The 19530-nt window shown below is 55.2% G+C and overlaps 1 protein-coding gene across 1 annotated transcript; it reads left to right on the top strand.

The window, feature by feature from the left end:
* The first annotated feature begins 3010 nt into the window (after positions 1–3010).
* On the top strand, positions 3011–16995 carry ITM2C (integral membrane protein 2C). Its single transcript, XM_070385311.1, has 6 exons — positions 3011–3264; positions 11366–11506; positions 13387–13575; positions 14264–14374; positions 15047–15197; positions 15716–16995. Exons 1-6 carry the CDS (start codon positions 3133–3135, stop codon positions 15805–15807), a joined length of 816 nt encoding a protein of 271 aa, XP_070241412.1. The 5' UTR covers positions 3011–3132; the 3' UTR covers positions 15808–16995.
* The last annotated feature ends 2535 nt before the right edge of the window (positions 16996–19530 follow it).

The following is a 19530-nucleotide window of genomic DNA, read 5'->3' as shown; positions in this document are numbered from 1 at the left end:
GCAAGTTCCATCCCTGAGCCGGGAAGATCCCCTGGAGAAGGGCATGGCAACCCACTCCAGTATTCTTGCCTGGAGAATCACATGGACAGAGGAGACTGGCAGTCTACAGTCCACAGGGTCACAAAGAGTCAAACACGACTGAAGTGACTTAGCACGCACGCAACCTTAATTACGTCGGCAAAGTTCCTTTCACCATTCAAGGTAAATTCACAGGGTCCAGACACTAGGGCATGGGCTGCAGGGACAGGGAAGGGGGAGATTTCTGCCTATGACATGAGAAAATATGGAAATCTTAAGAAAAAAGACAGGATATTAATCAGGGTTTCTCAACCTTGGCACTATTGATATTTTTACACAGCCTAATTCTTTGTCTTGTGCATTAAAACATGTTCAGCTGCATCTCTGGTCTCTATACCCACTAGAGGCCGGTATCACCTACCCTGCCCCCCTCCTCTTCTGCATTGTGACAACCGAAAATGTCACCAAACATTATTAAGTGTTCCCTGAGGGTCACAATTACCCTCAGCTGAGAACACAAACACAGACACAATATGTGGTTCCAGTTTTGTAACACACACACACACGCACACACACACACACAGAGTAAAAAATATTGGAGAGAAAATAACAGCACATTAATAGTGGTTATTGTGGGTTTTGTCATAATACTTGTTTTGTTTTCTTTATGCTTTTCTCTGCTTTTCAAGTTTGAATAACTATTACTCTTAAGCATTATTTTACAAAGCCATTTCTCCCCAAACAGATTTTCAAACACAAAATCTGTGTCTTTATTCTTAGGAGCCTACTTGATGGCACTTCATTTTTCTTATAATTACTGTTGAATTTTTGTATCTCTATTCATAACTAAAATTGTTTTTCTCTTTTATTTGTCAGATTTTTCTATCAGAATATATCATCTATGCCTAAAATTCATCAGAGCATCAGTGGAATTAACTGTTGCTTTAGTTGGAAAGAATTATTATCCAGTTAATTGGTCTGGCTGCTCAGAACTATTTTTTGAGATAATTGTTTGAGAACTTTTTCCAGTGGTTTCCTTGATTATAGGGCATTAAGATTTTCTACTACTTCTTGGCTCCATTTTGGCCAAAAACTGCTTTTCAATAAAATCATCACTTCAGGATATTTATATTTATTAGATATAATTATATATAAAATACATTATAATTTGTAATATCCACCTTATCTATAGTTACATCTTCTTTCTATAAGATATAGAAATGGACTGATACTTTCTCTCTTATTTTTTAATTAGATTTCCCAGAGATTTGTATCCTTCTATTGATTTTTTTTCAGCAGAACTCTCTCCTCAGTATACTTAATATACTTAGCAGGTATAGCCATTATGGAAAATGTATGGAGGTGCCTCAAAAAATTAAAAATAGAACTGCCATGTGCTCTGGCAATTCCACTACTGGGTATACAGCCAAAGGAAATGAAATCAGTGTCTTGAAAAGATATCTGCACTCTCATGTCCACTGCAGCATTAGTCACAATAGCCAAGACATGGGTACAACCTAAATGTCCACTGATAGATGAATGGATGAAAAGAAATGTGGTGTATCTATAAAGTGGAATATTATTCAGCCATAAAAATTAAGAAAATCCTGCCACTTGTGACAACATGGATGACCCTGGAGGATGTTATGCATAAGTGAACTAAACCAGACAGACAAAGACAAACGCTACCTGTGATCTTATTTATATGTGGAACCTAAAATAGTTTAGGTCCTGGAACCAGAGACAGCATGGTGGTTACCACAGGCTGGGGATGGGAGAAATAGGGAGAGGCTGGTCAAAAGGTACAAACTTTCAGTTATAAAATGGATAAGCTCTGGAGAGCTGATAGAACTCTGAGGGTGGTGGTAGATACTTTTCTGAGACTACTGCATTTCCAGCAGTGGTCCACTGACCTTCTAGGGCTTAATTATGATGGTAAGCTGTAAATGACCAGTGCTTTACATTGTAATAAACCAGATCTCTTTTAAGAACAGCACACAACGATTCATTTTGGAGAAAGAGGTACAACACGTAAAAATTCACATTTGAGATTTCAGTCTCTAAATGAACTGTTGCAGGGGTTGATTCCAGGACACCTTCCCCTGGGGCCAATCCTGGCTGCTCCGCAGGGTCCACCGGAGAGTGAGAGGAGTCACGGAGCAGGGCGTGGTGAGCATACCAAAGCCATCCCAAGATGAGGAATGAGCCTCTAGATACCCTGTCCTGCGGATCTTTCCATCACACTTGCCAGAATCCCCCTGGGTGGTTGAGAAATGGCCCACAGGACCCTTACTGCAGGTAACCAAGAGAGTCAAAGAACAGGGGCTGTCTTCATTTCTCTACTCTCCTGATGCTCCGCATTCACCCCCAGGGGCCGTCAGGAAGATTCTGCGGGGACTAAGGATGAAGGGAAAAGACTGATGGAGAATAAAGGAGGTGCAGATGGGTTCAAGAGGCAGGACGGCAGGACAAAGACAAACAGTTAGGCACCTGGCCCTGAAGCCTCCTCGCAGGGTCCAGGACACGTCGGAAGAGGAAGTGGGAGGACGGAGCTGTGGGACCAGGTACACCAGGGGCTCCAGCATTTCCGAAGAAGGGGATAGGAAGTGGGGTAAAGGGAGTGGGAAACTTGTCTAGAAGATGCCTTTGCCCGGCAAACACGGATTCAACAAAGACTGTGTACTCTGAGGATGCTGGTCTTGGAGAAGCAGCTGGAAGGGATAAGGCGGCGGCAGAGGGGGACAGAGTCCATGCCTGATTGGACGAATGGATGGATGCACGGATGGATGGATGGATGGACGGACTAAGTGAGTGAGCGGTTGCGGGAACCTCAGACGTTCCCAGGTTGGAGCAGCGCGCCCGGCAGGGGTCACTGCGAGCCCCGACCGCGGGTAGGGGGCGCAGGCGCGGCTGGCGCCAAGGCCCTCCCTCGTGGGGGTGGGGGCGGGCCGGGGGTGGGGAGGGCTGGGGGTGGGGTTAGAGAAAAGGACCCGAAAGAGATCCAAACTTCCGGTGCCTGCGGAGAGCCGAGCGGCGGTGCTACAGAGAGAGGCTGCACCGAGTGGCTTTTGCTCGGGCGGAGGCTGCAGGGCGGACGCTCGGGCCGGCGCAGCCATGGTGAAGATAAGCTTCCAGCCGGCGGTGGCCGGCATCAAGGGCGACAAGACCGACAAGGCTTCGGCCTCGGCCTCGGCCTCGGCCCCAGCGCCCACCCCGGCCGCTGAGATCCTGCTGACGCCGGCTCGGGTGAGAAGGGCCGGGGATGTCCGGCGGCCGGGGGTGCGGGGGACCGAAGGTCGCCCGGCTGCCTCCGGCGACTGCCCGAGGCGAATCGGGACCCCGGCGTCTGGAGCGGAGGGGCGGGGGCTGGGAGTCCGGGATGGGTCTTCCCATCCGGAAGTGGGGAGGGGGCTTGGGTCCCGATATTCAGCGGCAGCAGAAAGCGTTAAGTCTGAAGAATCGGAGGGGGCCCGGTCGCTGTCCCAGGCGGGGAAGAGCTCCAGGTCTCTTCCAAAAGTGGAGGGGGGCCCTAGGCGCTGGTCCCCAAAGAGGGGAGGGGGCTGGTCCGAAAAAGTTCGAGGAATGTTGGTGGGGGGTATAGTCGTCTGGTTCCAATCAGGGAGGAGGGGCCGCGGGTCGAGTCCCCAGGTGGGGGATGGGAGAAGAGTTGGACATTGTTTTCCCCAAAGTAGGGTGGTGGGTTGTGATTGGTGGGGAATAAAGGAGATGGGGGGTCTGGTGCCAACGAAGGGGGAGGGACTGTGGATTTCGTCCCAAACGGGAGACTGCTGGTGGCGGGGAGGGGGGGGGGTGGCGAGGGGCGAGGGATGTACTGTTAGTCCGCACCTGAATTAGTGGATCAGAAAGTGATGAGACATGAAATGAAAATAAACCAGAACTCGCCTGGCCGCACGTCCGGGATTCGAGATTCGGGATTGAGAGTTTGGGTGCCGTGATCCCACCCTACCCCAGGCCGCCTGGGCCTCCCTACCCTCCTCTTCCTTCCTCTCCCGGCCCTCTGGAGCTCTGGGCTACCCCGTCCAGCCCGCGTTGCCCCGGTGCCCTCCATCCCTGAGCCTGCGCTTTGTGGAGGCGGACCTCGGTGCACCCCGCCCCCGCCAGCTCCCCTCCTCCTCTTTCCCTCGGGCCTGGGGTAGAGGAGGCATTTCCGCCCGTGGAAAACTGTCTGAGCTGCGAGGAGTCTGACCAGGGGAGGACCCAGAGGGGCCGGACGCGTGGCGGGCGAGGAGGGGAGGGAGAGCTTGGTTCAGTCTGGCTCTGGAGTGGCCCCGGCAAAGGTGTCTACGCCGCCCATCCCGTTGCTGGCTACTGGGATGTCTTCCTCAGCACCAAGGCCCCTCCCCAAATTGATGGCTCCAACTAAACCTTGCTAGGGTATGGCAGGCCGGGTGCTGCAGAATGACCTGTGCCCCGAGAGAAGGGGACACAGGAGAGGGTGGTCAGAGGTGGGTGTCACACACCTGAGCAAAGATTCCCTGAGTGCAGAATTCCAGGAATAGCCTTGGCGAGCTCCCCTGCCCTGGCGTGGTCACTGCGGCATCAGTAACACCCGGGCTGGGTTGGGGGGTTTGCTCTGCAGCCCGGATCAGAGCAGCTTCGTCTTCTGATGCTTGGATGGGAAGGGGACATTTCCTATTTGAAGGCCTGGCCTGCAGCTTTTAAAGTTTGCAAGAGGCTCTTTAAACCTCCTTCCTACCCCCTCTGCCCCCAGAGAGTGCAGGACGCTCACCCCTTTCTTCTCCCAGCTGCTTCTCCCAGAGCCAGGTACCCAGCTGAGGCCTGGAAAACTGGACCCTGACGCCCAGAGCTACAAGATTCAGGCAGGAGGGAGGACCAGCCAGACAGTGGGAGGATGCAATTCAAACTCCATCAGAAGGTCTGCCGGATTTCGCAGGAGCCGCACATTCTCCAGTGGCAGCCTGCTTGTGGTGTCGGGAGGGATGGCGGATGCCAGCATCGCCTTGGCAGTATCTGACATCCAGCTTCTGGCTCCCAAGTCCAGTGTCCTCTCTTCCCCCTCACCCAGCATGAAATGGAAATATCAACATCTTCTTCCCTGGGGGCTGTTTGCAGTGGCCTCGAGCCTGCTGAGTGTGCTTCCCCTACCCCCGGCAAACCTTGTTAGTTGGGCAGGGTCCCCTCACTCTTAACTGGCAAGGGGGAGCCATTGGGCCCCAGGAGGAGGATTAATACCCCAGTACCTTTACATCAGATCTGCTTATTAATGAACTTTCACAGCTTCTCAGCCCTGAGGGGTCAGGGGAGGCTTTTGGGTGTTGCACGTTGGCTCTGCCAGTCCCCTGATGGAATTGGAGCCTTGGGAAGAGAGTTCACTTCTGTGAACCTCTTGTGGCCTTAACCGGCCAGTGGGCACACTGCCCCCACATCCAGTGCCTGATGTAGAGCAAGCCCCTCTGCCATGGCCACCCCCTCCCTCTGCATGGCCACCTGCCTCACCAGTAAGTTCAGGAAGCGCCCAGCATTTACAGTAGCCCAGGACAGCATGAGCAGGGACTGCTTCACCAAAACAGGGCATTTGAGTTGGTCCCGTGCTGATGGGTTGTCAGAATGTGGAAGTGTTAGTTACTCAGTCTATTATAGCGAGTGTTCTTCATTCATTTTGACTCTTTGCAACCCCGTGAACTCTAGCCTGCCAGGCTCCTCTGTCCGTGGGATTTCCCAGGCAAGAATACTGGAGTAGGTTGCCATTCCCTTCTCCAGGGGATCTTCCTCACCCAGGGATCTAACCTAGGTGTCCCGCATTGCAGGCAGATCCTTTACTGTCTGAACCACATGGGCTGTCAGAGGAAAGCTTATTAGAAGGTCTCTTTTGGCTGGGGGTGACCCTGGAACCATCCCTGGTCACTGAACTGAATCAAAAATAAGACTTAAAGCCTTGGAAGGACCAACTGATGAACAGAGGCATTCCTGAGTGCCTCTCCCCCATGAAGCCACCCTCTAAGCTGTCACAGTAAAATGTCAACCTGAGTGCAGGCCCCCGGGCCCAGGCTAGGGGTAGTGGGCCCTCGCTGTGGGCCTCCCTCTGCTTCTCTGCAGAAAAGTGAAACAAGGAGGATTTTGTCCCCAGACCTGCTGCTGGAAGGAAGCGCCTCGGTGGGGCCGGAGAGGGATGGGGGTGGGGGCCCATCTGGGCCTCCAGCTGCCCACCCTCCCCACGTGGTGCTTGCCTCTGAGATAATGAGTTGCCTGCACTGATGGGCAGCTGGCCAGAAGCCAGCTCGGAAAGTGGGCTGGACGGGAAGCACCCCTCTTAGCACCCTCTGGCCAGCCCTACGCGTCTCAGCCCACTTCCCCTCTCCCCACCATCTGCCTCTGTCTTTGCTCACCCATGTGTTCTACACATGCACACGCACAGAGCCAGGTGTGGGCATGTACAGGAACGATTGGGCTGGGGGCCTCCAAGAGGGGAGAAGTGAGGTCAATACAGTCATCTTCGCAGTGCTGTAATTTTCTCCTTGGCTTTGGCCTTTGATTAATGTCACCCCCTCCCCCAGCCCACATACCTGGGGATCAGATTTCACTTTCCACCTCCCGGCCTCAGGTCCTTGGCGGGAAGGAGCTGGGTCTCCAGGAGTGGGGTGAGCGTGGGGGGAGGGTCCCCTAACCAGCCCAGAGGGTGGAGCAGGGCTCTGCATCCTCGGGTCCCAGGGCCCCCTCCCCACCCACCAGCCCCGTGGGCTGGGCTAAGAGGACCTCCGTGGCTGGGCGGTCCTGCCCCCAACCCCAGGCCTTCCCTGAGGGGCTCTGGCATCTGGGCTTGGGCCACGGCGACTTTTTTCTGCTTTCTCTCTCCTTTCCCTCTCCTCTTCGTACTCCCCTCAGCCCGTCGGTCCTTGCATGTTTCCAGGCTGTCAGCAGATTGCCACAGAGGACGAGTTTCTCTTACCAGAAAGAAAAAAATGTTTCTGAGACCAGGGGAGCGCAGCCAGTGCCTGGCGAACCGTGTACCCCAGGAGCGCTCTGCCGGCTCTGCGTCTGTCTTCCCCAGCCTTTGTTCTCTGGGGTCTCCCCTTGCCTGTCAGGAGCAGAACAGGAGAGCAAACGAGCAGAGCAGAGGGCTGTGGGGAGTGTTCTCGGCCCACACCCTTCCTGGGGCAGCAGTGGGTCCCTGGGCCACCCTGGGTTTCACTGATGGAGGGTTCACGACTAGTCTTCAGCATTCACCCCGCTGATGTCTGCACTTCTGAGCACAGCTCTGCGAAGAGGCCCAGCCCCCTTACCCCTGCGAGGCTTGTTTCTCTCTCTCACCCACACACACAGTGTCTCTCTCACTGGTGGCCTTGTCTCTGTGATCTGCAGCCTGGGAAAGAAAGATGCTCAGGAAGAAGGAATGATGCTGGGGAGGTGAGGGTGGGGATCCCGGCCACGGCCGTCGGCTTGCGCCCACAGTGGGTGCATTTCTGGCTTCCCTGCCACCCTCCTCCGCGCAGCCTGCAACTGGAGTTTCATCTGCTTGCAGCTATTCTGGACATTGTTACTGAGGGAAAGCCGCTGGGAGCTCTCTCCATGAGCCCTGGGGCAGGGGATTGGTGGCGGGGGTTGGGGGGAGGTCTTCTGAGTTAATGCTTCAGTTGGCTGAGTTCCTCAGACTCTTGAGGCCCTGGCTTTGCCAAATCATTTAGTGAACACTACCGTGGGCTCCGTGAGACATGCCGGCCGAGGCCTGGGCCCCTCCTGGGTCCCAGACACGTGGCCCACATGCTCCACACAAGCGCACAGTGAGGCCTGTTGCCCAGGACGCCCAGCTGCCATGGAAACTGTCTTTTCCTGCTTCCTGGAAGCCCCCCAAATCCCTGGCTGGGGAGTAACTGCTCCATATGAGGGCAGGCATTCTCTTGGAGCTCCAGCATGACAGGTGAAGCAGCTGAGGGTGGGGGTGGCGACTTCAGGAAGGACCCTCCTCAGCCGACATCCTGGGTGCACTGAGCAGTTAGGATCCTAAGGATGAGGCCCTGGGTTCTGGCCCAGGCTCCCCAGAGGCCTCGGAGGGCGGCCCACCCCTGTGGGGCTTTACCTCCCAGTGCCTCTGTCTGGAAGCTGGGATACCAGCAGGCTCTGGGTCTGCTCTCCCCAGTCGCCGCTGCTCAGCCATGTTGCTCCTGGGGAGTTGGCCCCTGGAATGCCAGGGCAGAGGGGTGTCAGGTAGGGAGGGGAGCAGGGCGTGAGCCACGGGTGTGCACTCAGGACCGTTAGTAGGGGCAGGATGTGTGTGTGTGCTCAGCCATGTCCAACTCCTTGCAACCCCATGGACTGCAGCCCGCCAGGCTCCTCTGTCTGTGGGATCCTCTAGTCAAGAATGCTGGAGTGGGTTGCCATTGCCTGCTCCAGGGAATCTTCCCAACCCAGGGATCAAACCCGCATCTCTTGTGTCTCCTGCATTGGCAGGCAGGTTCTTTACCACTGTGCCACGTGGGAAGCAGGATCAGGAACCACTGTCCACGTCTGGGAAAGGTGGGGGGACCGTCCCAAGCCTTCACAGGGACCTCCACAGAGACATATGAGGACATGGGCGTGGGGCATCAAGGGGTCCCGGCTGGAGACTGTCCTTCTTGGCCACACTAGCCTGGCCTCACTTTCCTCTGGGGCCCCTCCTCCCTTGCCATCCTTAATGACCTCTCTCCCAACCTCGGTGCCCTACCCAGCTCCTCCCCCAGGCACCTGCCCCAACCAGGAGCTGAAAGGCGGCTGTAAAACTGGTAGGCCTCACCTTGTTCCTGAACTTCAATTATGGACAGGCCCCCACCCCGCTCTTGCTTTATAACCATTGACTTTTTTGTTGTTGTTGGGTGGTTTTCTGTTTGTTTTTTTTTTTTAAGCAATTCTCACAGGCTTGCTTTTGCTTCTCTGGAGCAAAGCATGGCCACAGTGCAGCCTCGACAGCTGGCTGCGGTGGTGGCCCTAAAAAGGAATGGTTTAGCTGATAAAGACCTGCTATTTTTATCTAACACTTGATCCTTTTCAAAGGGCTTTCAGGGCCTGTGTCTCCTTTAATCCCAACAAAACCCTGTCAGAAAGAGTCTGTTCACATTTCACAGGAGGACCGTCGGAGGGTCAGAGGCTCCCTTACACGTGAGGGTCAGAGGCTCCCTTACACGTGCACGCGGCCCCTGCTGGGGGCACCTCTGGCTTCTGCAGCCCCACCCATCTCACTGAATACAAATGTTGTGTCCCCAGGGCAGGATTTGCAGAGGGGTGTGGTACCTGGCCTATCTTTTGGGTCACCCACCTTTCCTGGGGACCCACTTAGGATGGCTGGAGCTCCTTGGGTGGCTTGTTCCTGTGAGTCACTCGCCAAGCTCGGCCGTTGGTCACCCTGTCCTGTGCTGATCCTGGGAGCCCATTGGAGAGTCAAAGCCCTTGCAGCCCCCTGCCCACTGCTGGCAACTGTCCTGTGGGCAGTGGCCACATGCACTAGTGACCATGGTCAGTGCTGCCAGGGAGCCCCGGGGTGCTGGGGAGAGGCCAGCCAGGCGGGTGGTCTCACCAGGTGCTTCTTCGGATCACAGGGACCCCATAGTAGGGCCAGGGTGGGGAGAGGCCCCAGGCTGCAGATAGCCCAGCCTGTGAGGGGGACAGGATGGGCAGGGGCACCTCTCCATCCTCTGTCTCCATCCCAGGGTGCTGGAGGCAGGGGGGTGGGGTGGGGGTCACTGGCCTGGTGATACGTGTGCCTAGAGATGGGGGTACATCTTTCAGGCATTTACTATGCCTGCAACGTGGGACACCAGGGTTCCATCCCTGGGTTGGGAAGATCCCCTGGAGAAGGAAATGGCAACCCACTCCAGTACTGCCTGGAAAATTCCATGGACTGGGGAGCCTGGTAGGCTACAGTCCATGGGGTCTCGAAGAGTCGGACACGACTGAGCAACTTCACTTTCACTTTCCTGCAGGAAGGGTGTGGGGAGAGGGGAGAGCCCCAGGCAGGAGGCTTCACCCGGCCCCACAGGGGACGCCCTTCTGCTCTCTGAGGCCCCGGTCCCACCCTCCCATGTGCTCCAAGCACAGCAGGCCTGCACCCCACCCCTTCCAGGCTGAGCCCACTGTATGCACTTAGTAAGGGCCTGTCCTGGGCAACTTCAACCTGAACTGTGTCTACACTCCCAGCCACTTGGCTGCAGGGTGAAGAGTGGAAGCACACAGAGGGCTAAGCAGACAGTGAGAGGGTCCGGGCTCTGGGCCTCCCCTCTGCACCCCCAACTCTGCCTCAGCTCCCCGAGGTTGGGGGTGGAGCGGGGTACCGGCCCCTACACTCACCCAGCTGCGTCCGAACACCATAGAGGCAGGGTTGAATGGTGGACCCTGGAGGCAGAGCCAGGCCTGGGCCTTCACGAGGTCTCCAGGGTGAATGAGGCCTGGGGTAGGGCAGAGGTGGCAAGGATAAAGAGGAGCGATGGCCCAGGCCACACAGCTGGGTAAGAGCCCCAAGTCACTAGACTCTCAGTCCAGTACTCTGGGGAGAGCAGGGTTTCTGAGTTACACACCCACCTCCAACTGCTGGCCCAGATGGGTGTGGACCGGAGTTGGGTCAGGATGGTTTACTTCTTGGCAGCCCTGTAACTACTTGTCCCGAGCCGGGGCCTGGCTCCCCAGAGAGGGTGTTTCCAGGAACCTCCTGCCCTGGCCGCCACAGCCACGTTTCCGTCCCGGCAGAGGGGCCCTGGCTTCCAGAAGCCTCTAGACTCCACCCCGTGGGCTCTGCTCCTGACAGCCTGCTCCACACCAGTGCCCGGTGATTCCATCGCTGCCCAGCAGACTGCTCGCTGCCTAAGGTGGCCAGAGGGGACAGGCATGCATGCCCATGCTGGGGGCCTCCTAGAGCCCTGTCCCCACCAGTGAGCTACTGGGAACCTCCTTGGTCCAATGCAGTGGCTCCCAACCTGCCTGGTACACCCTGGTTCCTACAGGTTCCGAGGCCCAGTGTGGTCATCAAGGTCACATCTGTGCTTCCCCCCCCACCACCATCCCCAGTTTGAAAGAATCTACTGTGGTCACAGCTGGTATAATGAAGAGGACTAATAGCATAGGGGCTTCAAAATACTCTTGCCGAGTCCCTATGGGTCATTTTACGTGGCTTCCAGGTGGGGCTCGGTTTCTCTTTAGAGGGAACAGCTGGGGGCCTGGGGATGCTTCCTTTCCTTCCAGATGATGCTCTGTATGTCCTGAGCATCGCCCTCCCCCGCCTCTGCTCCCCAGGCTCCTTGCCAGCCAGCAGGGTAAGGCCTCACTTTGGGGAATGGGGGAGGCGGGAGGGATCCCCAGCAGACGTGGGACCACCATGAGGCTGACCCTGCACTGCCGTCCGCAGGAAGAGCGGCCCCCCATCCAACGCTACAAGAAGGGGGGCTCCGTGGGCGGCGTGTGCTACTTGTCGATGGGCATGGTCGTGCTGCTCATGGGCCTGGTGTTCGCCTCTGTCTACATCTACAGATACTTCTTCCTGGCTCAGGTGAGGTGGGCAGAGGGAGGAGGGGAGAAACAGTGGCCTTTAGAGGAGGAAGTGAACACCCCACCTCCCAGGTGGGAGGAGTGCCCCACAAGCCTAGAAGATTCGCAGCCTCCTCCTCCTCCTCCCTGGTCTGTCCACGAGACAGGACTGGGGTCCCATCCTCTGACTGCCGTGGGGTCTGGAGGAGTGGCCTTACCTGTCTTTTTGGACACATCTATCTGAAGCTGACAGCTCTCCTGGGAGTACAGTCCATCATGGGGGAGCCAGGATTAGCATCTGGGCTGTGAGGCTGGCAGCCCCTTCCCACAGTGACCCCAGAGCATCAGCACCAGAAACTCGGGGTGCAGCAGAAACCAGAACTCTGCAGGCCCTTCAGAGCCTGGCCCCCTGTGCCCTGCAGGTCGAGCTTCAAGGAATTCCCATTCTGTGCCTGGTCATCTGGGCTACAACCCATGAAAGGTGGAGGGTGGCTTACAGAGTCAGCTCCGCCCCCTGTTAGGGTGGCCCCCGCCCAAGATCACACCCCGTCATCTGCTCGCCCAGGCCACCTGGGCACAAAGCTGGGCCAGAGACCTGGCCATGGTCACAGCAGCCTGTCATCTGCCTGGGGAGGGAGGCCGGGCCCCCAAGTTCTCGGAAGGGAAGGTAGTTCAATGAAAGTTTGCTTAATGACCATAAACATAACAACATGGGGAATCTCAGTGACCAAAAGGCTGGGAATTGCCAGTCGCTTATGACCCAAGTGGCCCCTTCCCACCCTCAAGCCCTGGGCTTTGACTTCCTCGTCCCCCAGTTTCTCTAGGGTGGAATTCACTGAAGAGCTTGCAGTCCGGGTGACTTTCCCCTTAAAACCTCAGCTCCCGACACCCACCCACTTCCCCTTTTGTTTGGCATCCTCCCCTCCCCCACGACCTGCTTTCCCCCTGGTTCCTGGTTTTTGCTTTCTGGGGCCTTTTCCTGTTGCAGCTGTGCTGCTGTCCTGGACTTCCCCTCTGATTGCAGCCCCGACTCATGCCTGGTTCTCAGGGCATGGGGAACCTCAGAGCAGCCTCGCGCCTGCGCCCTGGGACCCCTGGGACGGTATGATTCATGTGTGATGATTCACCCTCCTGGGAGAGCACAGCTGAAACAGAAAGGGACATCTGCCTGTCATGACCTGGAGGAGCCAGAGGGGCCCCCCCCCGCCCCCCCGCCGCGGCCACCAGTCAGTCACGTGGCCTCGGTTGCACCCGGCCACCTCCCTTCCCTTGTTGATGGAATGATAAGCGGGCCCTTCAAACGGGGGACACCGCGTTTATCAAGGTTCCTCAGGAGGCCCAGGTCCGGGGAGGTGGTGGGGCTTGTGTGAAGTTGAACACAGCTTGGGGAGGGGCAGGAGGTGGGGTTGCCACCAGCATCTGATAACAAGGCTGCCTCTCAGTCCCTCCCCCTTCCTCCTGGCCCTCCAAGGTCTCCAGGGCCCCCTGCAGAGGCAGCAGGAAGGGTGGGCGGGCACCCCCTGGTGGCAGTGGAGGGTGGCACCCCACCCCACCCCAGGCTCTTTCTCGGGTATCTGTCCTCCCACTGGCCCATCCCCTTTCACCGCCATAGACTCATGGACTTGGTGGGCAGAAGGGGTCTAAGGGGTCACTTTGTTTTACAGATGAGGAAGCTGAGCCTCAGCGAAATCATCCTCCTAGGAACTGGCACACCTGGCTCACCCTCCCTGACTCCCGTGTTTCTCAGTTTCTGCATCTGTGAGATGGGCATCCCAGCCCTGCCCTTCCCGCTTCCCCAGGCCTTCAGAGCCAGGAGCGGTTGGGCAGGCAGCAGGGGCCTCGCGGAGGGCCCTGTGTGACCAGGTTGTCTCTCTCTCTCGCCCCGCTCCCCACCTTGCTCAGCTGGCCCGAGACAACTTCTTCCACTGTGGCGTCCTCTACGAAGACTCCCTGTCCTCCCAGGCCCACACTCGCATGGAGCTGGAGGAGGACGTGAAGATCTACCTCGAGGAGAACTATGAGCGCATCAACGTGCCCGTGCCCCAGTTTGGGGGCGGTGACCCTGCAGACATCATCCATGACTTTCAGCGGGTGAGGCCAGCCAGGGCCCGGGGTGGGGGTGGAGAGCGGGCATCAGAAGGAGCAACAGACGTGAAGGGAGAATGCCCACACCCTTTGTACAAACTTGGAGTACATAACCATGCAGTACAAACTGTGGTGCAGACGTCTATGGTTTAGGTCCATCCGGGGTTTAGAGACCCCACCTTTATCATGTAGTTCTTGCGGTTATCACTGACTATGAACTCGTCATGGTTGATTTTCTCCTGGGCCACCTGACAGCTGCAGACACTGGCTCTCATGGGCGAGGCCAGTGTTCCTTTTAATGAGCTCTTTCCACGTTGACATCTTATCAAGATGCAGCACTCGGGGGTGGGGAGGAGCCGCTCACTAAGGGTCCCGGCTGTCCACAGGGGTGGCCGGACCTCCCAGGTTTGATGAGATACATAGTCGGGCGTTACCCTGATTCTCAGAGCTCAGCTGTGTAACCTCCCGAGAAGAATCCTTGTCACAACTGAAGCATTTGATAGTGTTTTCATCTAGTAAGTGGAATCTACTATAGATACAGCCTAGGAAAGGAGAGCGGGAGAAGGGAGCCCCACCTAGATGTTGAGGAATCCGGGGTACATCACTGGGAGCACTGTGGGTTCACACCTCACACAGCCCACCGGGGCCAAGTCCTCACCTGCAGACACTGATGTGGCCCTTTCTTTCTGCTCAGGGTCTCACCGCTTATCATGACATCTCCCTGGACAAGTGCTACGTCATCGAGCTCAACACCACCATCGTACTGCCCCCCCGCAACTTCTGGGAGCTCCTCATGAATGTGAAGGTGAGCGGGACCCTGGTAGTGTCTTGTCCCTCCTTTGTCCCCCCACCACCATGAGACAAGGGAGATTTCTGGGGCCAGCAGGGATGGGGGGGCCTGGGCATTGCTGTCAGCTGGTCCCAGCACCCTTAGTCAGTCCCTCTGGCTGCAGCTCCCTTCTCCCTCACACAGAGTCAATGCCTCTCCTTTCTGCCTCCCCAGTCCCCCACTCCTGCCTCCCTCACTTAAGAACCGAGACCAGCTTCCTTAGCATTCATGGCCGTGCCCCATGTTGCTCTATTGACAGCAGTGCAGGGAGGAGACCGGGGCCCTGCCTCGGAGGAGCACTTCCCCTAGGGTGGGGGGGCAGACTCGTGCGTGTGCGAGCACACGTCCACACACACACATGCCAACACTCACACGCACATACACACACACATGCCCCCCACACACACACCCGCATGCTCACACACATGACTCACTGGCAATGCAGGTGCAGGAAGTGCCCGGGGACATCAGAAGGGTGAGCCATGCGGTCTCTGGATGAAGGGGTGGGCATGTTGGACAGGCATTTCAGGTGCTGAGGGGACTCAAGTGAGCAGAAGGATGTCGGTGGGGGGAGGTCTGTGGGCAGTTGGGGACCCTGAGAGTTGGGCCCGGGTACTGACCTGGTGCTGGGCTGCTCTCCCTTTGCAGAGGGGGACCTACCTCCCTCAGACGTACATCATCCAGGAGGAGATGGTGGTCACGGAGCACGTCAGCGACAAGGAGGCCCTGGGCTCCTTCATCTATCACCTGTGCAGCGGGAAGGACACCTACCGCCTGCGGCGCCGGGCCACCCGGAGGCGTGAGTGGCCATCTCCACCCACCTTGGCCCCTGCCCTGAGCCCAAACCACGGCCCAGCTGAGCCTGGCCCCAGAGCTGGAGACCAGCTGTCAGAGAGCTGGGATTGCAGCAGCAGTAACGACAGCACATGTTAACGGGGCACTTACTGCATGCCAGGCACTGCTTTACACTCTCTGTGTCCTCCTAAGGCAGTGTGAGTCGTCATCACCATCATCATCCTTGTCATCTTTTATTCTTGCTGTCCCTTTTAGAGATGAGGAAAGGAGGGGCGCAGACAGGTCAACAGACAGCCCTGAGATCACACAGCAGGAAGGTGGCAGAGCTGTGAGGTCTGACTCCGGCTACTGCGCTCATGCCATCTACTATGCTGCCTCTGGGTGAAACTGGGTGTCATTTCCTGGGCCTCCCCACCCCTGGTCCTGAGACCCTGCTCAGGCTCCGAGGCTGGTGGCCTTCGTGGCCCAGCCAGTTCTAGGCCAGGACATAGGTCTTACTAGACTTTCTCTGTTCTCTCCCAGGGATCAACAAACGAGAGGCCAAGAACTGCAACGCCATCCGCCACTTTGAGAACACCTTCGTAGTGGAGACGCTCATCTGCGGGGTGGTGTGAAGCCCCGCCCCCGCCCTCCAGGCCCCGCCCCATCTTCCAGGCCCCGCCCCCACCCTCTCCGTTTTCTCTTCCGGCCACTCTCTGGCCCTCCTTACCCTGCTTAGCTTGTACTTTGGACGCCTTCCCCGTAGATGTGATGTTTCTCTCCCCGTTTCTCTCCAGCCCTGCCCGCCTCCTTGTACCAGAGCTGTGACCTCTCAAGACCTCCCCCTTTGCTGACCTCTCAGGTGTGGGGGAGGGAGGGGACGCCCCAAGATGGTTTCTGTGACCAACATCTTGAGGTCAGGTCCCTGGGGCCCTGGCCCACAGCGGCACTGGTGGCCCAAGGGGAAGGACAGGACGGAAGGAACCAGGCATGTGGGGTTCTGGCGAAGGGATGGGGTCGGGGGAGGGGGTGTGGAGTGGGGTTCAGGAACATCTGCACAACTGGGAAGGGCCTAAAAGGCCTTTTGCTTGCTCCGCACGCATCCCCTACTTTCCAGCTCTCAGACCTGAACTGAGGATGGAGGGAACGTGCCCAAGAATGGACCCCCCCCCTCCCAGAGCACAAGGGAAGGTGGCTGTCCTGGGGCTGTCCCCAGGACTCTCTAGTCAGTGCCTTCAGCCCACCTGTGGGAGCCTGGAGTTTGGGGTGGGGGGTTCAGATAAGTCCGTCAAGCACAATCAATCTCCGGGTGGAACCAAAGAAGGAAGGAGCCAGGGCTGGGGGCGCTGGCCCTCCAGGAGCACATGTGGGGTCCCCACCAGCCACAGCCACAGAGCAACAGGGTGGGGGTGTCTTCTCCTGTCCAGGGGCGACCCTGCCAGCTGAGCACTGAGCAGGGATGCTCAATCCTTCGGAGAGAGGGGGGCTCCCTGCTGTCCCCGGGGTAGAGCTCTTGTAGGATGCCATGGGTGGGTGGGGGGAGGGGAGGGAGAGCCAGCTGGTACTTGGGAACCCTGCCTCCTCTCTGGAATTCCAGTCCCCTCTGGGGGAATGCAGCGTTTCCTTTTCCTTCTCACTTTTGCATGTTTTTACTGATCGTTCGATATGCTAACAGTTCTCAGCCCTGAAGAGAAGGGCTCCGACACCTCCAGTCAGACTTTGGTGCTCTCTGGAGATGAAACTCTTGAAGTGCTTTGTATATTTTCTCAATTAGATCTCTTTTCAGGAGTGTCTGTAGAACAATAAACATCTTTGACTTCTGATTTTGGCTTGGGAGAGATGGGTGGTGGTGGTGGTGGTGGGTGAGGGGTGCACCTCCACCCTGTAGACTGGGCTTTGAGGGGGGTGCAGGTGGACATGCAGGAGACAGGCAGGAGAAGTTCTTGGGCCTTGACATCCAGCACTGCTCCGTGGTTCAGCCAAGGAATGTTGGTGTCCCCTTCTTCCTTCCCTCAAGTCCTCACGTCACCCTGAACCAGGTGGATTCACCTATTACAGGCAAGGGAGGAGGAAAAAGCCGGAGAGTATGCAGTTTGCCCAAGGTCAAGCTGCTTTTTAAGTGCCTATAAACCACCCGTTCAGTTCCACACGGAAGATGACATCATTATTGCCTGTCCTTAAGCACAAGAACAGTGTCGTGTTCACAATTTCTGGGCAATTAGTAACCATCTTGGGTCTGAACTGAGGTTTGGTGTGAGTCACAGGCTCACATTCTGCAGAAAGGGAGGGGATGGGAGCTGTGGCGAGTGGAGCCCAGGGGTGTGACCCGGGTCCTACCCTGCAGACAGAATGGGTGCCTACAACCTTGGCTCACAAGCTCTGTCATCCTGTGAAGGATATAAAAGATTCAAATTCACGCAGACACGTGTTTGTTCTCAATTCCAAAGTCAATCTTGCAAAGGTGTCATGTCCTATTACAGTCCCCAATCTAAATGCAATGCAATCACAATTAAAACACTGACATTTAACTGATAGATTCAGTTCTTTCGGGGAAAGTAAACATGGTGAGTGCACAGGTAAATCCTGAAACGAGAACAGTTTACAGATGTAAAACATAATTTAAGAGTTTGGTGTAGCGAAGCAAAAGATCAGTGAGACACGATGGAGTGTCCAGAAGTTGACTTAAGATACAAGAGTTAGGTTGTTGACTTAAATTTAGGTTAGTGGAGGATTTCTGAGTTCTTTTTATTGGAACTAACTAGTCATCTTGACAAAAAATTAACCTGCATCCTACATCCTCTACAAAATTAATTCAAACTTTTTAGGCATGAAATGAAGCCATAAAAGTACTTGAGATGATTTAAAAGATCATCTTAGAGGAGGGCCATCTTTTTAAGCATGATACCCATGACAGTTCAGTTCAGTCGCTCTGTCGTGTCCGACTCTCTGCGACCCCATGAACCGCAGCATGCCAGGCCTCCCTGTCCATCACCAACTCCCGGAGTCTACCCAAACTCATGTCCACTGAGTCCATGATGCCATCCAACCATCTCATCCTCTGTCATCCCCTTCTCCTCCTGCCTTCAATCTTTCCCAACATCAGGGTCTTTTCAAATGAGTCAGCTCTTCGAATCAGGTGGCCAAAATACTAGAGTTTCAGCTTTAACATCAGTCCTTCCAATGAACACCCAGGACCGATTTCCTTTAGGATGGACTGGTTGGATCTCCTTGCAGTCCAAGGGACTCTCAAGAGTCTTCTCCAACACCACAGTTCAAAAGCATCAATTCTTTTGTGCTCAGCCCTCTTTATAGTTCAACTCTCACATCCATACATGACTACTGGAAAAACCATAGCCTTGACTAGACGGACCTTTGTTGACAAAGTAATGTCTCTGCTTTTTAATATGCTGTCTAGGTTGGTCATAACTTTCCTTCCAAGGAGTAAGCATCTTTCAATTTCATGCTGCAATCAACCATCTGCAGTGATTTTGGAGCCCAAAAAAATAAAAACAGTCATTGTTTCCACAGTTTCCCCATCTATTTCCCATGAAGTGATGGTACCAGATGCCATGATCTTTGTTTTCTGAATGTTGAGTTTTAAGCCAACTTTTTCACTATCCTCTTTCACTTTCATCAAGAGGCTCTTTAGTTCTTCACTTTCTGCCATAAGGGTGGTGTCATCTGCATATCTGAGGTTATTGATATTTTTCCTGGCAATCTTGATTCCAGCTTGTGCTTCATCCATCCCAACGTTTCTCATGATGTACTCTGCATAGAAGTAAAATAAGCAGGGTGACAATATACAGCCTTGACATAACTCCTTTTCCTATTTGGAACCAGTCTGTTGTTCCATGTCCGGTACTAACTGTTGCTTCCTGACCTGTATACAGGTTTGGACTAATGAAAAGTTAAAAATTATATGCAACAGGACATACCACAAAGTCAAGTTTTATAAGTGGCAAACGGGGGGAGATACTTGATTAATAGAAACATTGGACATAAGAGGGCTATTTTCCTTAATATGCTAAGTTCTTATAAATTGATATGAAAAATGAACAACCCAATAGATAAAGTAGCAAAGAATATGAGCAGGCAACTCACAGAGAAATACAAATGGATCATTGCTCAAACAGGAATAGATGTTTAATCACAGTTACATAGAAAATACAAATCAAAACTAGGGAGATACAATCTGCAATAAGTCTGGGTGTTTTTATTAATAAAAATATTTTTATTCTGAAGCATTTCATGCATTCAGATTATATCTGTGAATTGCCAGCATGTAAGTTGAAGCAGGCTTCCCAGGTGGCACAATGGTAAGGAATCCACCTGCCTTGGATTGAGTGTAGGCGACTCAA

This window comes from Bos mutus, chromosome 2 (genome assembly GCF_027580195.1).
Source record: "Bos mutus isolate GX-2022 chromosome 2, NWIPB_WYAK_1.1, whole genome shotgun sequence".
NCBI classification, from domain to species: domain Eukaryota; kingdom Metazoa; phylum Chordata; class Mammalia; order Artiodactyla; family Bovidae; genus Bos; species Bos mutus.
The sequence above is the reverse complement of the archived record's forward strand: the minus strand, read 5'-3'. Positions and strand labels throughout refer to the sequence as shown.